This window comes from Crocuta crocuta, unplaced genomic scaffold, assembly GCF_008692635.1.
Source record: "Crocuta crocuta isolate KB4526 unplaced genomic scaffold, BGI_CrCroc_1.0 scaffold176, whole genome shotgun sequence".
Classification (NCBI taxonomy): Eukaryota; Metazoa; Chordata; class Mammalia; order Carnivora; family Hyaenidae; genus Crocuta; species Crocuta crocuta.
Window position 1 is genome coordinate 6,219,794 of NW_027531905.1, and position 16,906 is coordinate 6,236,699.

Consider the following 16,906-nt stretch of genomic DNA (forward strand, 5'->3'; position numbering starts at 1 on the left):
GTAGTAGCTTCTTTTCCACTTTAAACAAAACTATAGCTAGCAACAACTTTTTGTGTCTAGCAACTTGTGCTAAGGAGAATTTTATTTGGCTTATCATACATCAGGAAGGGTTCAACGCCTTTTCATTTGCCTTAGGACCCTCCAAACCTAGAGCTTCACTGTTTTACTCTTTTCATTTTTGTTTTTTCCTGAAAGTAAAAAATTGCCAGTGGACAGCATTAGTCAAGAAATACTATCGTAATTCAAGGACTAAGTTCTGCTTGGCCTGAGTAGAGTTTGGGTTACAGCACACACCCTCATCTGCGCATTTCCCCATCCTCCTGTGGGGGATGGGGGAACAATTTGTAATATTTGCTTTGCAAAGAGAACCTAAGAAATTATTCTTTGAAAGGTTCAGTAGATAGGGTGTCTGGGTGGCTCAGTCAGTTAAGTGTCTGACTCTTGATTTCAGCTCAGGTCATGATCCAGGTCAAAATCTCTCCATGAAAAGGCAATTCTAGATAACCAGATCTACCACAGAAAATTCTTTCTTTTCAGGGTCAAATGGCACTTGCTCCATCACACCTGAGTTTAGCCCATCTGTAATATGCACTCAGTCTTTTCTCTCCTTTATTATTATAATTGATTGAGGAATTGATACTTGACAAGTCTGTGTCTGAATTACTGTATATATATGTATGGACTTTTCATATATGGTATGCAAAGATGTTCAAATTGAATCAAAATAAATAATTTATGTGGTAATGGATTAAGGTGAAAAGCAAAGCACGCCTCTCATCACTGAGAACGTGGCTCAATCTAGATTTCTTTGGAAAATATCTTTTAAAAACAAGATTTCTGAGAGGTAATGAGGCCTTTTATTTTTAATTTTTTTTTAAATTTCTGAGAGAGAGACAACGTGAGCGGGGGAAGGTCAGAGAGAGGGAGACACAGAATCTGAAACAGGCTCCAGGCTCTGAGCTGGCTGTCAGCACAGAGCCTGACGCGGGGCTCAAACCCACGAACTGCGAGATCATGACTTGAGCCGAAGCTGGACGCCCCTGTAATGAGGCCATTCTAAAGGCAATCATTGCTCATGTAATCATCAGCAATGAGACAGATTCACCTGCTCTGTTACAATAAAAGCCCTGATTGGTTTGTGAAGAAGTAGGGAGTAGGAAAGAGCAGTTACATACCAGGCCAAACTCTTTCCCATGGTGGGACACATCGTTTATAATTCAGAGTGGTGGCTTTTTTTAATAATCATTTCAAACTATTTGATAGCCAGAAATATATATATATATAGAATATATATATTTACATATACTGTATTTATTTGTATACATAATATATATATATATATCTTTAATTTTCTTAGCCAGTGTTGCCTTGTAATTGCATTTCTGTGCAGTTTACCCACATCTGTTGTACCAGCACAGAAAGTACGGGAAGGAAACTGCGCTTGTCAAGTGACTGCTTTATTTCTCAGCACACGTTGTACTTTGCAGATGTTCACTTGTAGCTCATTTGTTGCTTTATAAGATAACAGAAAACTATCCTGATGGAACTGATAAAAAGGAGTTGAAATTTGTGACCAGCAGCTGGATGAAGGGAGCATGAATCCCTCAAATCCTATGGATATAGTGTGCTTTCCTTGATGTCCCTGCCAAAGGAAGGCTGGAAAGCTAGGGAAATCTTCGAGAGACATGCCAGCATGAAATTGCTACAATTCACAAGTTCCAAAAACCTTGCCTAAAGATTATTGCAAATAGCTCATTTTAGACCCATGAGTCTCACAGCTGAGTGTTGTATCAACACAGAGAAAACAGAAGAGACGACCAATCCGACAACTATCCTAATGTATGACTTACCATGGAAACATTCAAGTAGAATCCCTTTAATTTGGGTCTTACTTTAATAGCCTAACAGATTTGTGTATCTATGTTGAGATTCATATTTGATAGTAACCACTGGGAAGTTTTGCAATTACAGCCTCAAAAAACTAAATGAGCACAAACAACAGAATCGTGAAGCAAGACAGTTGGTTGTGGATGAAAACTTGGTCCAGGACATGAATTGTGCCTTTCACCTGAAATGCCCTCTTACTTTTTCTTCCCCCTTCAATTATTTTGAATCCAGTAATATTCATTCCTCAAACCCTGCTCAAGAACCTCCTCTACCCAGAAAGGGTACGTTCTGTGCATTACTTACTTTCTATATTTGCTCATTTATTCCATAAAACAATGCAATAAGTAAAATATAGTATTCCATCTTATAGAAAATTATGCTCAGAGAGGTTAAGAAACCTTCAAGTTGACCAGATTTTTTTAAACATCTTGAGGTTTTATTTATGCATAATTTAATATTAGGCTTTAATAGCCTAACTAACTTCTATGAAACCCTTCTTGCTATAAAATACATTAAATGCTCTGAGCTTCTACAGGCTAAGAGATGGAGCTAAGACCATGGCATAGAGGTAGTCCCCTCAAATGACTATGCCCTTACATGACTCAAGAGTAATGAACCTACTAGCACTGGAAGGTCATCGAGAAAACTTTTGTCTTGGCTGATGGTGGAGGTGGAGGTGGAGGTTTTGAGAAAGTAACATGAAAGCAGTCCTGAAAAAAAATACTACTTGCTTTTTTCAACAAAAAAAAACTGTGAGGAGAGAAAGATGAAAGGAAGGGGAGAGAGAGAGACCTGATAGAAAGGAGAGAGAAAAGGTAAATCTTTGAATAAAGGAAACATAAGACATATGTAAACTTGGGGCACCTGGGTGGCTCATTTGGTTAAGCATCCGATTGCAGCTCAGGTCACGATGTCACAGGAGGTGAGTTCGAGCCCCACATCAGGCTCTGTGCTGACAGCTCAGAGCCTGGAGCCTGCTTCGGATTCTGTGTCTCCCTCTCTCTCTGCTCCTCCCCTGCTCATGCTCTGTCTCTGTCTATCACTCTCTCTCAAAAATAAATAAACATTTTTAAAAAAACTTTAAAGAAATATATAAACTAATTGTGGTGTATAGATCTTATTCTGATTCTGACAATCTGAAGAAATATTCATGAGTTAATCATGGATATTTGAACACTGATTTGATTCTATTAAGAAATTGTTAACTTGTTAGTGATGATTAGTATTTTGATTATTTTTAGTCTTCATCTTTTGACTTACATGTGAAAGTATTTCTGGATGAAATGATATACTATCTGGGATTTACTTCAGAATAAACCAATATGTGGTGTGTGGGCGTGGAGTATAATAGTATATATAAATGAAGCAAGATTGATCATGAGTTAATAATTATTAAAGATGGGTGATGGGAACATGAGTGTCCATTATACTACTTGATCTACTTTTCTATGTGCTTGAAACTTTCCACAATAAATAGGTTAAGAAAAAGGAAGTAGCTCATGACAGCACTGACACCTGGCAAGAGAAGCCATTTGGGAAGGTTACACCCTCAAACAGGCCACAGCAAATTATTACATACAAAGAAAGCCTCTTGGAAAACGAACTCACAAACCAACTATAGCAATCCCATAAATAATCAATTCATTCGTGAAGGCCAGCACTGGCCTGCATTAAGTGTATGTGCGCACACACAGATACATACTCTGTCTCTAAGAATTAAACCCTGTGAATTTCAAATAACAGAACTGAAGATAGGACGTATAGAAAAAGTATACTGGGGGCGCCTGGGTGCTGCGGTCAGTTGAGCAACTGACTGACTTCCTCTCAGGATATGGTCTCAGGGTTTGTGAGTTCGAGCCCCACATCGGGTTTGCTGCTCTCAGCGGAGCCCCTTTGGATCCTCGTGCCTCCCTTTCTCTGCCTCTCCCCCATTCATGCTCCCTCTCTCTCTCAAAATAAAAAAAAAAAAAAGTACACTCAAAATAATTGAAACCATGAAAGAAGAAACTGAAAACACGAATAAAGAATAGGGCACTTTAAAAAACACCAGGGATATATTAAAAAATAAAACATCAATTAAAACAAAATAGAAGTTCTAGAAGGAAAAAAATCATTGAAATTAAAAACTCTACGTAAATAGATTAAGCTCAACTGAAAAGAGGAATAGTGAGCTAGAAGATAGATCTGAAGGCATAATCCAAAATACAGAACAGAGATAGACATGAAACACAGCAGAGAGGGTAAGAAGCAGGGAAGACAAAATAGGAGGGACAAACATACCTCTAATAGTAGTTTCAGATGGAGAGACTAAAGAGAGAGAGAGAGAGACAGCATTTGAAAAAAAAAGAAAACCATAACATTTTTCAAATATTTAAAATATTCGGAAATGTTTTTCAGAACAGATGAAGATGCAAAAATCTTAAATCCAGGAAACATAGCAAGTCCCCAGTAGGAAAAACAGAAAAGAAAAATCCGCATTTGGACACACTATCGCTAAACTGTAGAACATCCGACAAATGGAAAGAGATTCTTTGCTCACATAGGAAAAGTGCAAATCAAATGAAAATAACAAAAGGATTTTTCTTGGAACTTCAAAAGCCAATTCTAACATATACACGGAAGAGAATGTGGCCACGTCTCACCAAGACAATTTTGAAGAATGAGGTGGGAGTGGGGACGGATAGAGGTGGGCATCTGCTACCATCTTTATCACAACATACACTGCAGTGCTGTTAATTTAAACACTGTGGTATCGGCACAGTGAATGACAAATGAAATGAAGACACTAAAAAGATTCACGGATACAAATCTCAATCTAATATGGGAACTTGACAGATGATAAATGGCCAGAGCATTTCAGTTTGGAAAGGATCAATTATTCACTAACTAGTACTGAAACGATGAATCATTTATATGAAAAAAAATTGGACACTACCTCACATCACACGCAAAAAAGTTAGGACACATAGATTAAAGGTATAAGCATGAAAGCTACCCTTAAACATTTTTTGGAACACAGTCTAGAAAAACATCTTTATGACCTGGAGTAGAGAGAGACTGAAAATATATCAAAGCACCTACCATAAAAAATATTGATAAATATAAATACGTTAAAATTAAACCTGATTCACAACAAAGGCGCCATAAGCAAGTATTAAAGACATGGTACCAAAAAGAGAAGACATTTCCAGGAGCTAAAAACACAAAGGTTAAATAACAAAGATAAGAAATCCTATATATCAATGAATAAGAGACAACTCATAGAAAATATTGGTTCAGTAAATAAATGCTAGAAAACAAATAAAATGGCCAATAAACATTAAAATACACTCAACTTCTATAGTAATCAGAAAAACATAAATTAAAACAAGATTTTGCATGGGGTGCCTGGGTGGCTCAGTCAGTTGAGCAATCGACTCTATCTCAACTCAGGTCTTGATCTCATGGCCATGAGTTCAAGCCCCACAGCTGGCTCCACGTCGGACATGAAGCCTACTTAAAACAAAACAAAACAAAAACCAAGATATTGTACACATATAAGATAGGTAAAAATTTAAATTGTCTGACAGTAACTAACGTTGACAAGTTGTGGATTGGTGGAAATTTGAATTTACTGCTGGCGGGAGTATAAATTTGTACAACTATGGCTTTGTGGTCCTGATTTGGCAATAGCTAGTAAGTTGAAGATGCCTATATCTTATGATCCAATAATTCAGTTGCTAGGGATGTGCCCTAAAGAATCTTTGAAATACATGCATGGGGAGCCATGGAAAAGAATTCCATTGCAACACTTTATAATTGCAAAAAAAAAAAAAAAAATTCAGTTTTGAAAGTAACCTAACTTCTCATCAACAGAATAAGTAAATTGTTGTATAGTCCTATAATGAAATATAGCATAGCAAAAGTGAATGAATGGTATCCATGTACTATTATAAAATTATCTCAAAAACAATGTTGAGCAAGAATGATTTTATGTTACCAATTACGTAAAATTTAAAACATAAAACACAATTATTGATTATGGTTATACACCTATATGAAAGCATGAAAACACCTACATTCAGGAGGGTAGGTAACTTGGGAGAAGGAAGGTGGGGTAGAAGAATATGACTGAGAAAAGAAAGAGGTGAGGTCAATGTATTGTAATGTTCCCTTTCTTTAAAAAACGAAGACAATTTATGACAAAATATTAAAATGACATGGATGGAACTTGAGGGTGTTATGCTGAGTAAAATAAGTCAGGCAGAGAAGGACAGATACCATATGTTTGCACGTATAGGTGGGTTAGGAGGAACTTAACGGAGGACCGTGGGGGAGAAGAAGGGCGGAAATGGTGGCGGAGAGGGAGAGAGGCAAACCATGAGAGACTCTTGAATGCTGAGAACAAACTGAGGACAGATGGGGTAGGGAGAGGGGAAGGGGGGAGATGGGCATGGAGGAGGGCACTTGTGGGGATGAGCACTGGGTGTTATGTGGAAACCACCTTGACAATAAACCATTAAAAGGTAAATAAATAAAATGACAAACCTAGGTACAAGCAGGTGATTGCCTTATTAGTCTCTATATGCTATTACATACTTGAAAGTTTTCATAATTTAAAAAAATCATAGAATTAGATAGAGCCTCTTGTACTTATTCAAACCTACCCAAACATGAAAATAAGGAGCAAAATCAAAAATTTTTGGAAATGGTTACAAATCGATAGGGCTAGGATTCCACCCACATTTGTTTCACCGCAAAGCTGATGCCCATTCTGCAATCTCAGACCCCCTCTCTGGGCAGCGTTCGTCACAGCCTGCACTGTGCTGCCTTCTGCCGGGCACCCCCCCTTCCACTAGGGTTTTTAACTGTATTGTAGCTGGTTGTCCCTGTGTCGTCTCCCAGACACGGAGCTCCGGCCGGCACTGTCCCTGGCACATGGAAAGACCAAGATAGACTGGCTAAGGGGTGAAGGCTTTGTTTTATTAGTAAGTATTCTTTCTTCTATAGGCTTCTGTTTCTGCTCTTACCAACCACCTAACTCACTCTCTTGGTGGTTTATCAGAAACTAATTGCCAATAGATTCAATAAATACCTATGTTTGCAAAATTAACCATTTTTAAAGAATGTAGGAGAAACAGAGTTTGCATTCTAGCATCTCCCACCAATCAACAGGAGGGATCAAATTGCTACACATTTGTGGGAAAAATTACAACCTATATACTTCAATTGTTTCACTCTGGGATTTTTCAAGTCCTCAGAAAGGAAGGGAATCTTGTAAAAGTGGATTTTGCCTATCCTGTGGTATAGTCATAGGCTGGGTTTTATTACTCAGATGTAATTAAGTAGGTTCTCAAATTAGGCCCCACTTTAGAAATGATTGCAGAGATAATTCTACGTTGATACCCGTGGGTTTTTATATCTGAAATAGTACAATAAATAAAAAGTTACGAAATGATACAGTGTATAGAAATTATACAGTAAATCAATATAAATTCAATTATATAACATTGTAACAAGAGTGTAAATGAGAGAACCGTCCTGTTCAGCCTTCAAAAAATATTATCAGGTGGGTTTTCTAATTGAGAGCATGTTTAAACAACAGGCTGTAAAGTAAGATTAAGTGATGTATAGTAATATTTTTTCTCCTTTGGAAAGGGTTTTGTCCTTTTCAAAATGAAGAGGTCAGTGTCCCCAAGCAGCCTGCAGCCTCTCTAGCATTTCTCGTGTTCCCTTCCTTCCATGGCAACATGGGTTAGCTAGACACTGAGCTTTTTGTGATGTGTGTGAGGACAGGCAGAAGGGGAGCGAGGCCTCAGGGAGGTCTCGGGGTGGAAAAATTTGTGACGCACTAGACGGTGACTGAATGAGAATTACTTATTGAGGGTTCTATAACACAATAGCTACGGTCGCCCAGTGTTCGTCTAAAAAAAATTCTGTTTGGTCTCAGAGCCCTTCACGCAGATCAAAACGCTTTAATGGGCGTCCCAAACTACTTGTTCATGAAAAGACTATGAAGCGAAGCCAACCTGCGTGGGTTTGATCCTTCTGTTTCAGAGGCTGACTAGCTAGCTGACTGCAGGAGAGAAAGGCATAAACTTAGTGAACGTGTAACATGTAAAGTAAAATGGCTCGATTCTGCCTGTCACCTCTACGCAGTCCTGGAGAAAGTATTTTCCAACGATTATAATGTCTTCGCCTTATGGAGACCTGGCTTGCTTTTTCATTGCCTTGGACGCTCCACCCTTTCCTATGGGTGGGGAGGGTCGCCCGCAGTCGCCCTAAAAAAGCAGCAGGCTCTGCTCTCCGACAGAAACGATGAAGACTGAACTGCTATTTCCCTTATCTTGGAAAAGGCCTCCTTCCTTCATAGCTCTCCTGGCACAGCTAAATGGGAGATAAGACTCAGCCTGAGCCTAATGGCCTCATAGGTGTGCCGCACCTGATACTTTAGAAGGAAGCTGGTGTTATTTTTTCCCCCAGTGATGAAGCCAAAATTCTCTCCCTAGTCAGGGTCTAGTTAACACATTACCATCCCCCCTCTTTTCTTGTCACCTGTCATTATCTGCCACACAAGAGAGAGGCCTTGACAATAACCTATCTTAAAGGGGTTTTTGATGGCTCGTTACAATGAATGCTGAATCCAACACTTTCAAAACACCAGTTGAGTGGCACGCCACTAAAACAGCATTCTTGATGTTTCTCCCAGCCTCTCCCAGCCAGGGCAGAGAACTGCTCATTTCTGCAACAATAGAAGCAGGCCCCCAAAGAACTTCAGCGGCTTCTGAGAACGCTGTTTGCGAGCAAATGCTTTGCTCTCCAGTGTCCAGTCACTTAGGGGCCTTTCGCCGGCACCCAGGGAACACAGCACTGGGACACACTCATGGCTGTTAGGCAGGGGACGCGGCTCTAGCAAGGTTAGAACGGTGTCAACTTCAAATAGGCTCCAAGGTCAAAGCACAGACCTTGCAGGGGCCCCGAAACAAGGGCCATGGCTTGTGTGTGCTCCTAATTCTGGGCCCGGGACTGGATCAACTGTTGAAAGGAGGCGTACCGGACTGGCCGAGTTAAGTCTACTCTCGTGTTTCCTTCTGGGATGGTTTGGGTTATGCAGCACTTGATAACGAAGAGCAGAGCCCAGTTCGGGATTTCTAAACCGGACAAATAGGATCCCGTGAGAAAGCATGCCGAAGGTGGAGGTGATGGGGTGGGGGTGGGGAATCTAATAAAGAGACACAGGCTCCTAGCCTGTTACATCAGGAGGCCCAAAGTGGGAACACCTCCCGGGTTTTGCTCTGACCTATTCCATAGAACAAACGCTGGTAATCTGGTAATTTTCAGAACCATCATAAAAAATAAAAACAACAGGGGCGCCTGGGTGGCTCAGTGGGTTGAGCGTCCAACTTGGGCTCAGGTCATAATCTGTGCTGCGACGGGCTCTGTGCTGACAGCTCAGAGCCTGGAGCCTGCTTCGGATTTTGTGTCTCCCCCCTCTCTCTGTCTGCCGCTCTCAAAAATAAACAGACATCTTTAAAAATTTAAGAAAAAGAAAAAAAATTAAAACAACAGCTGCACAGTATAAGGCCTGAGAGGTGACTTCCTTGAGTTCTAGAAACACCTAGCATGAGCACACTGCCCATCAGAGGACAGTGACCACCACTCAGCCAACCATCCTCATTTCTTTGCCTCTGAGGCCAAGGTGTCATTTCACTAGATCGTGCCACCAAGTCACTCCCAGAACAGAAAAGAAAGGCAGAAACTTACTAAATGGTGGTTCCTACGCTTTAAAGAGCTGGTAGGAAATGAAATGCCTAAGCTACCCTGAGAACTGTCGGCACTGGCTGAATCTACTGCACTTGACTTTTCCAGAAATTTGACAAAAGCAGCAATCTGTAAATGCGGTAAAAACCACCTCCTCCATATGTCTCACTCTTGGTGTGCTCACAGAGCCACGCCGCCCTGGTGCACCACCACATAGCAGCCTACTGGCTCAGAATTCGCGTCAGAAACATTCAGACTTCTGTCTTTTCCAGTGGAAGCCATAGGGCCGTCATGAATAAACTGGGAAATGAGATTTTAGAAAAATCACTGAGGTGCTTGCATGAACTTCAATTCCTCCCTGCAAGTGCTACTGGCTGAATTATGTCCTCCCCAGATTCCTAGGTTTAAGCCCTAAGGGGACTGAATTTGGAGATAAGACTTTTAGGAAGTAATTAGGGTTAAGTGAAGTCATAGGGGTAAAGTCCTAATCCGATAGGACCGTTGGTCTTCTAAGAGGAAGGGAGAGAGATCTTGCTGCCCCTCCAGGGCCAGGCACAGAGGGAAGTTTCTGGAAGCACACAGTGGGAAAGCTACAGCTGCTGGAGCAGACTAAGACAGAAAGAAGGACGTATTTTGGTTATTGCCGTACATGTAGGTGTACACATATGAATTTTAAAATTAACCAGGGTGATCCAGTGAGCTGTGTCGCTCAGGCATCTGTTACTCCTGCCAAGTTTTATCTAAATACGCTGAGATGTGAGGTGGCATCCAAAAAATGTGAAAGAGGATGTGCCTCTGAAATGGTTTTTTTTTTTTTTAATATGGCTGTTATAAACACTGTTACCAACATCCACTTTTTAAAAAAGAAAAAAGCTCACCTTGAGCTTATGAACTTGTGGTAATAAACCCAGACTTGAATACTCACAGCGAGAAATGCCTAGAGTTAAAATATGACATCATGAGGTCCCATCCAGCTCTAGATTCTGATGGGCCCCTTTGATCAGCATGTCTCTAGTTTGCCAGGATCTAGGCCCTAAAAATGAACTGTAGTTTGCAGCCAAATGATATCTAATTAAAGTTTAATGACTAGATTCCATTCCTTTCCTCCAGCAACACAGATATATGCATTCGGAGCTCTTCACAGAGCCTTTAATGTTGATGCTAACCCTGCAGGGTGAAACACCGGCAGGTGGACCCAGTTAAAGAATACCCTTAGTAGAAATGTCACAGACAAGGTTAAAGGCAAGAGAAAAACGAGAAAACATCCACTTGCTCAGAACACGTTCAAAGTGGATTATCATATTGGCAAACTACGAAACTCTTGGACTAAACTGGGGAAACCTATGCCATTGCTTTCTGTGTGTAAGGAAGACATCAGCATTCAGCCACGTCAGTCCTAATTTGTCCTCATTTATTCTACTTAAAGAAACATGAAAAAAGCCAAATGACCTTTTTTCCTATTTTTTTAAAAATTCTGTAGTTATTTTACAACACAGAATTAAACATCTCAGTAACGCTAAGGTAGTGTATCCTAGATATTTCTGGAACCCAGGGGCCCAAAATGGAGGAATAACACATTCTTTACTTTGACCTCATCATTCTCCAAAGTGTTATCAATAAACTTAAATTTGTAGTGTAAAACTATATGTCATTCCTCAAACCATAGTTTAGGAAATGGATTGTCACAAGTTCCAATGGAAGCTATGATCATGGGAAGTGTGGAATAGACAGGGTTCTATCAATCACCACTGATTGGGTGCCCATCACGTGTGTAGAGAGAGGCTACGCAGGAGTCCCGTGGACATGCGTTATACTTAAAGAGAATAAACTGCTTTATTTTTATGTGATTTCCCCCACCCCAATCCTATGCACCAGTATTTCTCCCATAAAAAATAAAACCAAATGATGATTGACACTCAAAAGTTTCCAGAGGTTAAATTTCTGAGTTGAATATATCCACACCACAGGACTGAAAAATACCAGGACCCACCACTTCCGCTCTCTATTTTGAAAAGAGAAAAAGGATCCAGGGATAACTTCCTCATTAAATAAGTACCTCCTTGGCCTTTGCATGTGTGGCTTAGTATGAGGCTAGCAGCAGACCTGAAAATACATTTCTCCTAATGATTCTGTCCAGTCTTAACCTTCCTTATTCTAAGATCTTTTCAGGAAACAGGTCACTAAAATTCTCAAATATTCCATTATTTTCACACACTTATTTAAATTAATTTCTTTTGCCAAATTAATTCAGTTCTATTCCATTTTTATACTTTCTAGGAGAATGTCACATACCTATAAGATAATTTTCCTACCAGTATTTAGTATATATACTCAGCGGAAACAGAGTTAAGCCATGTAATTATCATTCCTCAGTTTCTAACAATCTTGTGACAGTTGCTACAATAAAAATTATTTCCCAGTAGTACCAGAGGTACACCATTAGATTCTGGAAGCATATCAAAGTCTCAATATGAAAAATGATGTATTACTATGTAAAGTTTTCCTAAAAACATAATTTCAGATTAAATTTCTCAAATGTCAATATACTTAATGGAAAACTGACACCACTTATAGCTCGCTTCCTTTCAGGGTCGGTCCAAAACCCAAATGCCAAACTTTCCTCACCTACGGTTTCTCCTATAACCATGATCAAATCATTTAGCCAAATCACCACGTCTCACTTAGTCTTTCTACTTACACATTAAGGATAATATTATCTGTTCCTTACTTGCTATATTTCATGTATCTACTTGTACATTTCAGGATCTATTCTGTTTTAAAGTAAATAACCACCCAATTTTCCCTTCCATTGAGCAAGGGTTAATAATAGATTTTGAAAATCTGAATACACCTGCATTTTGAAGTCCTTAGAGTAAGTTAACATATGAAAACTGTTATTGAAATTCTTGACAGGGCTTTAAATCATTACAGATTCATATGCTGAGTTTTATGAATGACATTAAGGAAAGGAAATATTCTTCCTTTTAAGCCCTTTCCTTAAACTTTCCAATGTGATTAATTTGGTATATATCTCAGGGTTTTTATTCTAGCTCAGTGTGATATGGGAGAAATGGAGAAAGTGTGAGGAAAGCTAAAAACCACAATAATGCAAATTCCCACTTTCCTTGGGAATATTCCCTACAAGGGCCAAGAGACTAACAAATACTCGGCATCCCCATTGGGGAGGAGAGGCAAGAGTTTGCTCTTAAATGGACTTCAGGGTAGAGATGCCAAAGCAAATAAATCACTGTAAGTGAAATACTTTGAAAGGTAAATGGGCTTTAAAAATATTTGTATAGGTTCAATTTTCTAATCGGAAATATTCATTACTGTCAGATGTGATAAGGGCACACATGTCCATCAGGATCTCTGGAGATCTCCTCCTAGTATATGATTCATTATTTTTAGACCAATGCCTAGCACAGCAGACACCTCCAACAAATGTTACCGATTGAAGAAAAATAAGCCGAAGTTCAAACACGTTACACCTCACTTAAGCCAAATTATGTTCATTTGGCGTAAGAAGTAAGTAAAGGCCTCAAAGTTCTTATAAATAATTTTTTTTATCAATAAGGATGCTGGAATGATGCACACACCTGAATGCCTACTTGACCCAACTACCCAAGCCATTAGTCAAATAAAATGCAGAGGAACATTTTATTTCCTAGGATTCCCTGCCCCTAGCCAAGTTCATCCTCAGAGACCCTGTTTCACTTTGTATTGTCATTGTGCTGTGACTTACAACGCTCAAACCATTTATAAAGAATCTTGAGAGAAGAACGTCACTATTACAGGTTACATAGTCTCTATATGGCTCCATTCCATTTTTTTTTCCCCTTTACTGGAATCTTTTGTAACTGAAGTAAAAAGACTTCAGTCATCTCTCTGATGGAGGATGTGGGAAGTCACCTTTATGGATAGGTAAGAAATGACCTATTTGTTTTCCTAAAACTCCACTGGACATAAACCTCTGATCACAGATCAACAGACTTCAGTGTATAACTAGAAGTTTACTGAATATTCATCAAGTAACCCAGACATTGGTCAATGAGAAGTCACCTGAGTGGATTCCACTTACCTACCCAGATTCTACAACGAGAAAGGCAATCCCCAAATCCTAAAGTAATGGGATAGTAACCTTTGTAAAATGAAGTAAGTACTATATAGTAAGAGAAGAGGCAACCAGTATAAAGACAAATAGAAGAGCAAAGCATTAAAGCTGTTGATGCGGTGGGTGTACAGTCTGAGGGCCTGGCTCAAATGCAGCCTAAGTTACAGAAGTGGGTTTGACTTTGTCTCAGTCCCAGGGACTGACCTGTGTTGCTTTGGTCTAGCAGATATCCTAAAGTGTGCAAACATTTCCTGCAGGATACCAAAGGATACCCCAGACTACAATCACTCCATTTCCCTAGGGAAAACGACCCTGAGGAGGTCTTTTTCCTCCAAGTTAATTGTTAGAAGCCTCCAGAGAGATCTAGAAAGTGCTGAACTAATCTAATATCACAAGATTGCTAATAGTAACTTGGTTGTGAACAGAGAAAGTTTGAGACAGTCAAATGGACATCTCCTTCAAGGTTTAACTGGTCTAGGAAATGCAGCAAGTCTGAAATAACTGTTCCGCAACACTAGAGAGAAAATAGAGCCGCTTCTAATTTGAAAAGTGATTCCCACTACCAGCGATTGCTTCTCTGATTGCTAATAAAAAGAGCCAGTTCACCACTGAATGCTTACCACTAGCCAGCACTGCTCTAATTATTAGGATTTGTATTAATTTATTTAGTCCTCACGACAACCATAAGAGGTGGGAATTACTGTTACACTCTGATTTCATCAATGAAGAAACGGAAGCCTAGAGAGGTTAAGTAACTTGTCCAAGTTACTCAGCAAATAATGGCCAAGCTGAGGCTCAGTACCAAGTGCAGTGTTTACACTTCTGCCTCCCTGTCTTTCCCTTCCCTGAAAGCCTGGACGCATGCCCGAGACCAGCCACACACAGGGAGATGAGGATCACAAGCACGGTGGCTGTGGGAGCTTGGGACTCTGGCCCAGCTGGGATGAGAGCTGTTCCTCGCCCGGCTCTTGGGGACCCTCCTCACTTGTCCCAGGCCATCTCCACTAACTGCTTTTCTCTCTACAGACTCTCTGTTGCAAGAAAGCTCAAGATTAAAGATATGATCAGGGCTCCCCACTACGAGCTAACTTCAAATGGATCCTAGATGATAAACTGGAAAACTAGAAAGAACAGAGACCTGGCCATATTCGATCGTCTTTGTTTCACATCCAGGGAGGTTCCAAGGCAATTAGGGGCATGTGATGCTCCTAATAGGAGCCCATGAAATTTCAGAATTGCACGACTGTTCGTGCCCTAAACACTGAGGGCGAAACATTTTTCGCACCTGATTTGCTCTCTTGGTACTGGGCTTTTTGCAGCTGAAATCAAGAAAGGATAGAAAGCACTTGGAAGTGATATTCAAAACCACTGAATGAAGGAGCCTCATTCCTTCTTTCTTTTTAACTCGCCCAGTCTTAAAAGACAAACTTTTCCCCCTCTGAGTCGCTTGACAGTCATTGAGGTGACTAAAATACCCGGTATATCTTAGTGAACAGCTATTTTTAAAATTGCTTGATTTAGAAAACTCCAATCATGATAATTTCATGGGAATTCGTAGTACACAAATTAAAAGTTTTAAATTGCTCTGCAAGAATTTGAGAGTTCAAATAATCTTAATTAGAAAATACCTGCCTCGATGCATATTTATTAGGTGTCTTTAACATCTGTCCCCCAGACAAAAGTATTTCGAGGGTAGCTTTAGGGTTCTAGTTCCTGTGGGCAGTCAGAGCAGTCACGGTGCAGTATGAACCTAGGAGCCAGGGAACCCATTCTAGTGCCGCCTGGCTGTGCCACTTCTCATCTCGGGGCCTAGAGAATGTCACTCAGCTTCTCTTAGCCTGCTTCCTCCCGTCCAAAGACGGGTAACAGTTTCCACCTCAAAGTGTTGTTTCGTGGATCTAAGACAATACTGCACGTGAAAGAGAGGTGAGTAAGCCTCACGGCACTCTACCAATACTAAAGTCACAAGCCGAATGGGGTGGCGGTTCGGCTCGCTGAGGAAAATGCAAGTGTGCTCTGGTGCAAACAGGGATCAACTTGGCTGATTTGCCAACTTCGCCAACTCAGGACCCTGGGTGAGTCTGTCCCCGCTCTTCTCATCTGAGAAATGCAATGATATTAAGTATCTCAGAAGGACGATGTGGGGATTAGAAATGATACAAGGAAGGCCCCTCGCGGGGCAGGCAACACTAGGTGCTCAGTAAATGCCACCCATTTCACATCAAAGAATCCATTTAATTAAGCCAAGTGCGCTGCGTGTTCCAGCACTCGGTCACAACAGCTGCCCAGTGTTCTGCTTAGAACAGTACATCCATTAGCAGAGTCCCAAATACACTTCTGCCCCGGCCAGCCCCTGGCTTCATCCTATTTAGACTCCGGTAGAGGAGGGCTGTGCTTGCTGTATTCACATACCCTGCCTTAAAACATTAGTTCATAAAACTTCCTAATGAAACCTCAAATGTAAAAAATAAAATAAAATCAGTACGACCCAGCGTGGCAGCCCCCAAAGCAGGCTTTCTCCAAACCTGCTCTTACAAGATGAACGTACTTCACTTTGTTACTTATCTAGACGCACGGGTGGGGTCCGGGGACCAGGTCGAGGACAAAGCCAAAGTGAATCTGCTGTCGTTATCGAGATTGTCCGATTTCACCAAAATAAGCAGCCTCTGACTGGCCTCCCCAGCTCCAGAGCGTTAAAGGCAGGCCCGCTGGAGCAAGCTGCTGCAGAGGGACAGGGGTCTCGCGGCGCCCGGCCTTCCCCGGGCACACCGGTCACCGAGCAGAGCGCGAGTTAGAGGAGTGGAAGGGCGCATGCAGTTGGGTTAGTCTGGACTCGACCATGCTGCTGTGCATTCCTGTCTGGCAAACGCGCTTAGGCAAAACAGACTTGATGCTTACAATGATCCCAGCCCAAAATGGAGTGTCTCTGACTAGCAGGGAGGGGCTGATGCTCGCCATGAGAAAGCCCACCACGGTCACGGCGATGCCCAGGGCCAGCTGCAGCAGCGCGAGCAGCAGCGGGAACCGGCAGCCGCAGCACGTCCGGGCCTCCTCCTCCCCGCACTCCTTGGGGGCCCTTTGGCCCGTCTTCGGCCCCATGTCGTCGGGTCCGGCGGCGTCCGCGGCCGGCCCCCCCTGCCCGTGCTGGCCGCGGGGCTGCTCGTCCCT

At 41.2% G+C, this 16,906-nt stretch overlaps 1 protein-coding gene across 7 annotated transcripts in view; it reads right to left on the minus strand.

Annotated features, from left to right (window-relative positions):
• Positions 1–16,906, minus strand: part of SSPN (sarcospan) — a 113,730-nt gene that overhangs the window by 20,542 nt on the left and 76,282 nt on the right. Inside the window, exon 1 of one of the 7 annotated variants that reach the window (XM_077774468.1) lies at positions 16,637–16,895. The exons of the other annotated variants lie outside the window; for them this stretch is intronic. Coding sequence (XP_077630594.1) covers positions 16,637–16,837 — 201 coding nt within the window. The 5' untranslated portion in view covers positions 16,838–16,895. Of the gene's footprint in view, positions 1–16,636; positions 16,896–16,906 lie in introns of those variants that run through there. 7 annotated transcript variants of the gene reach the window in all.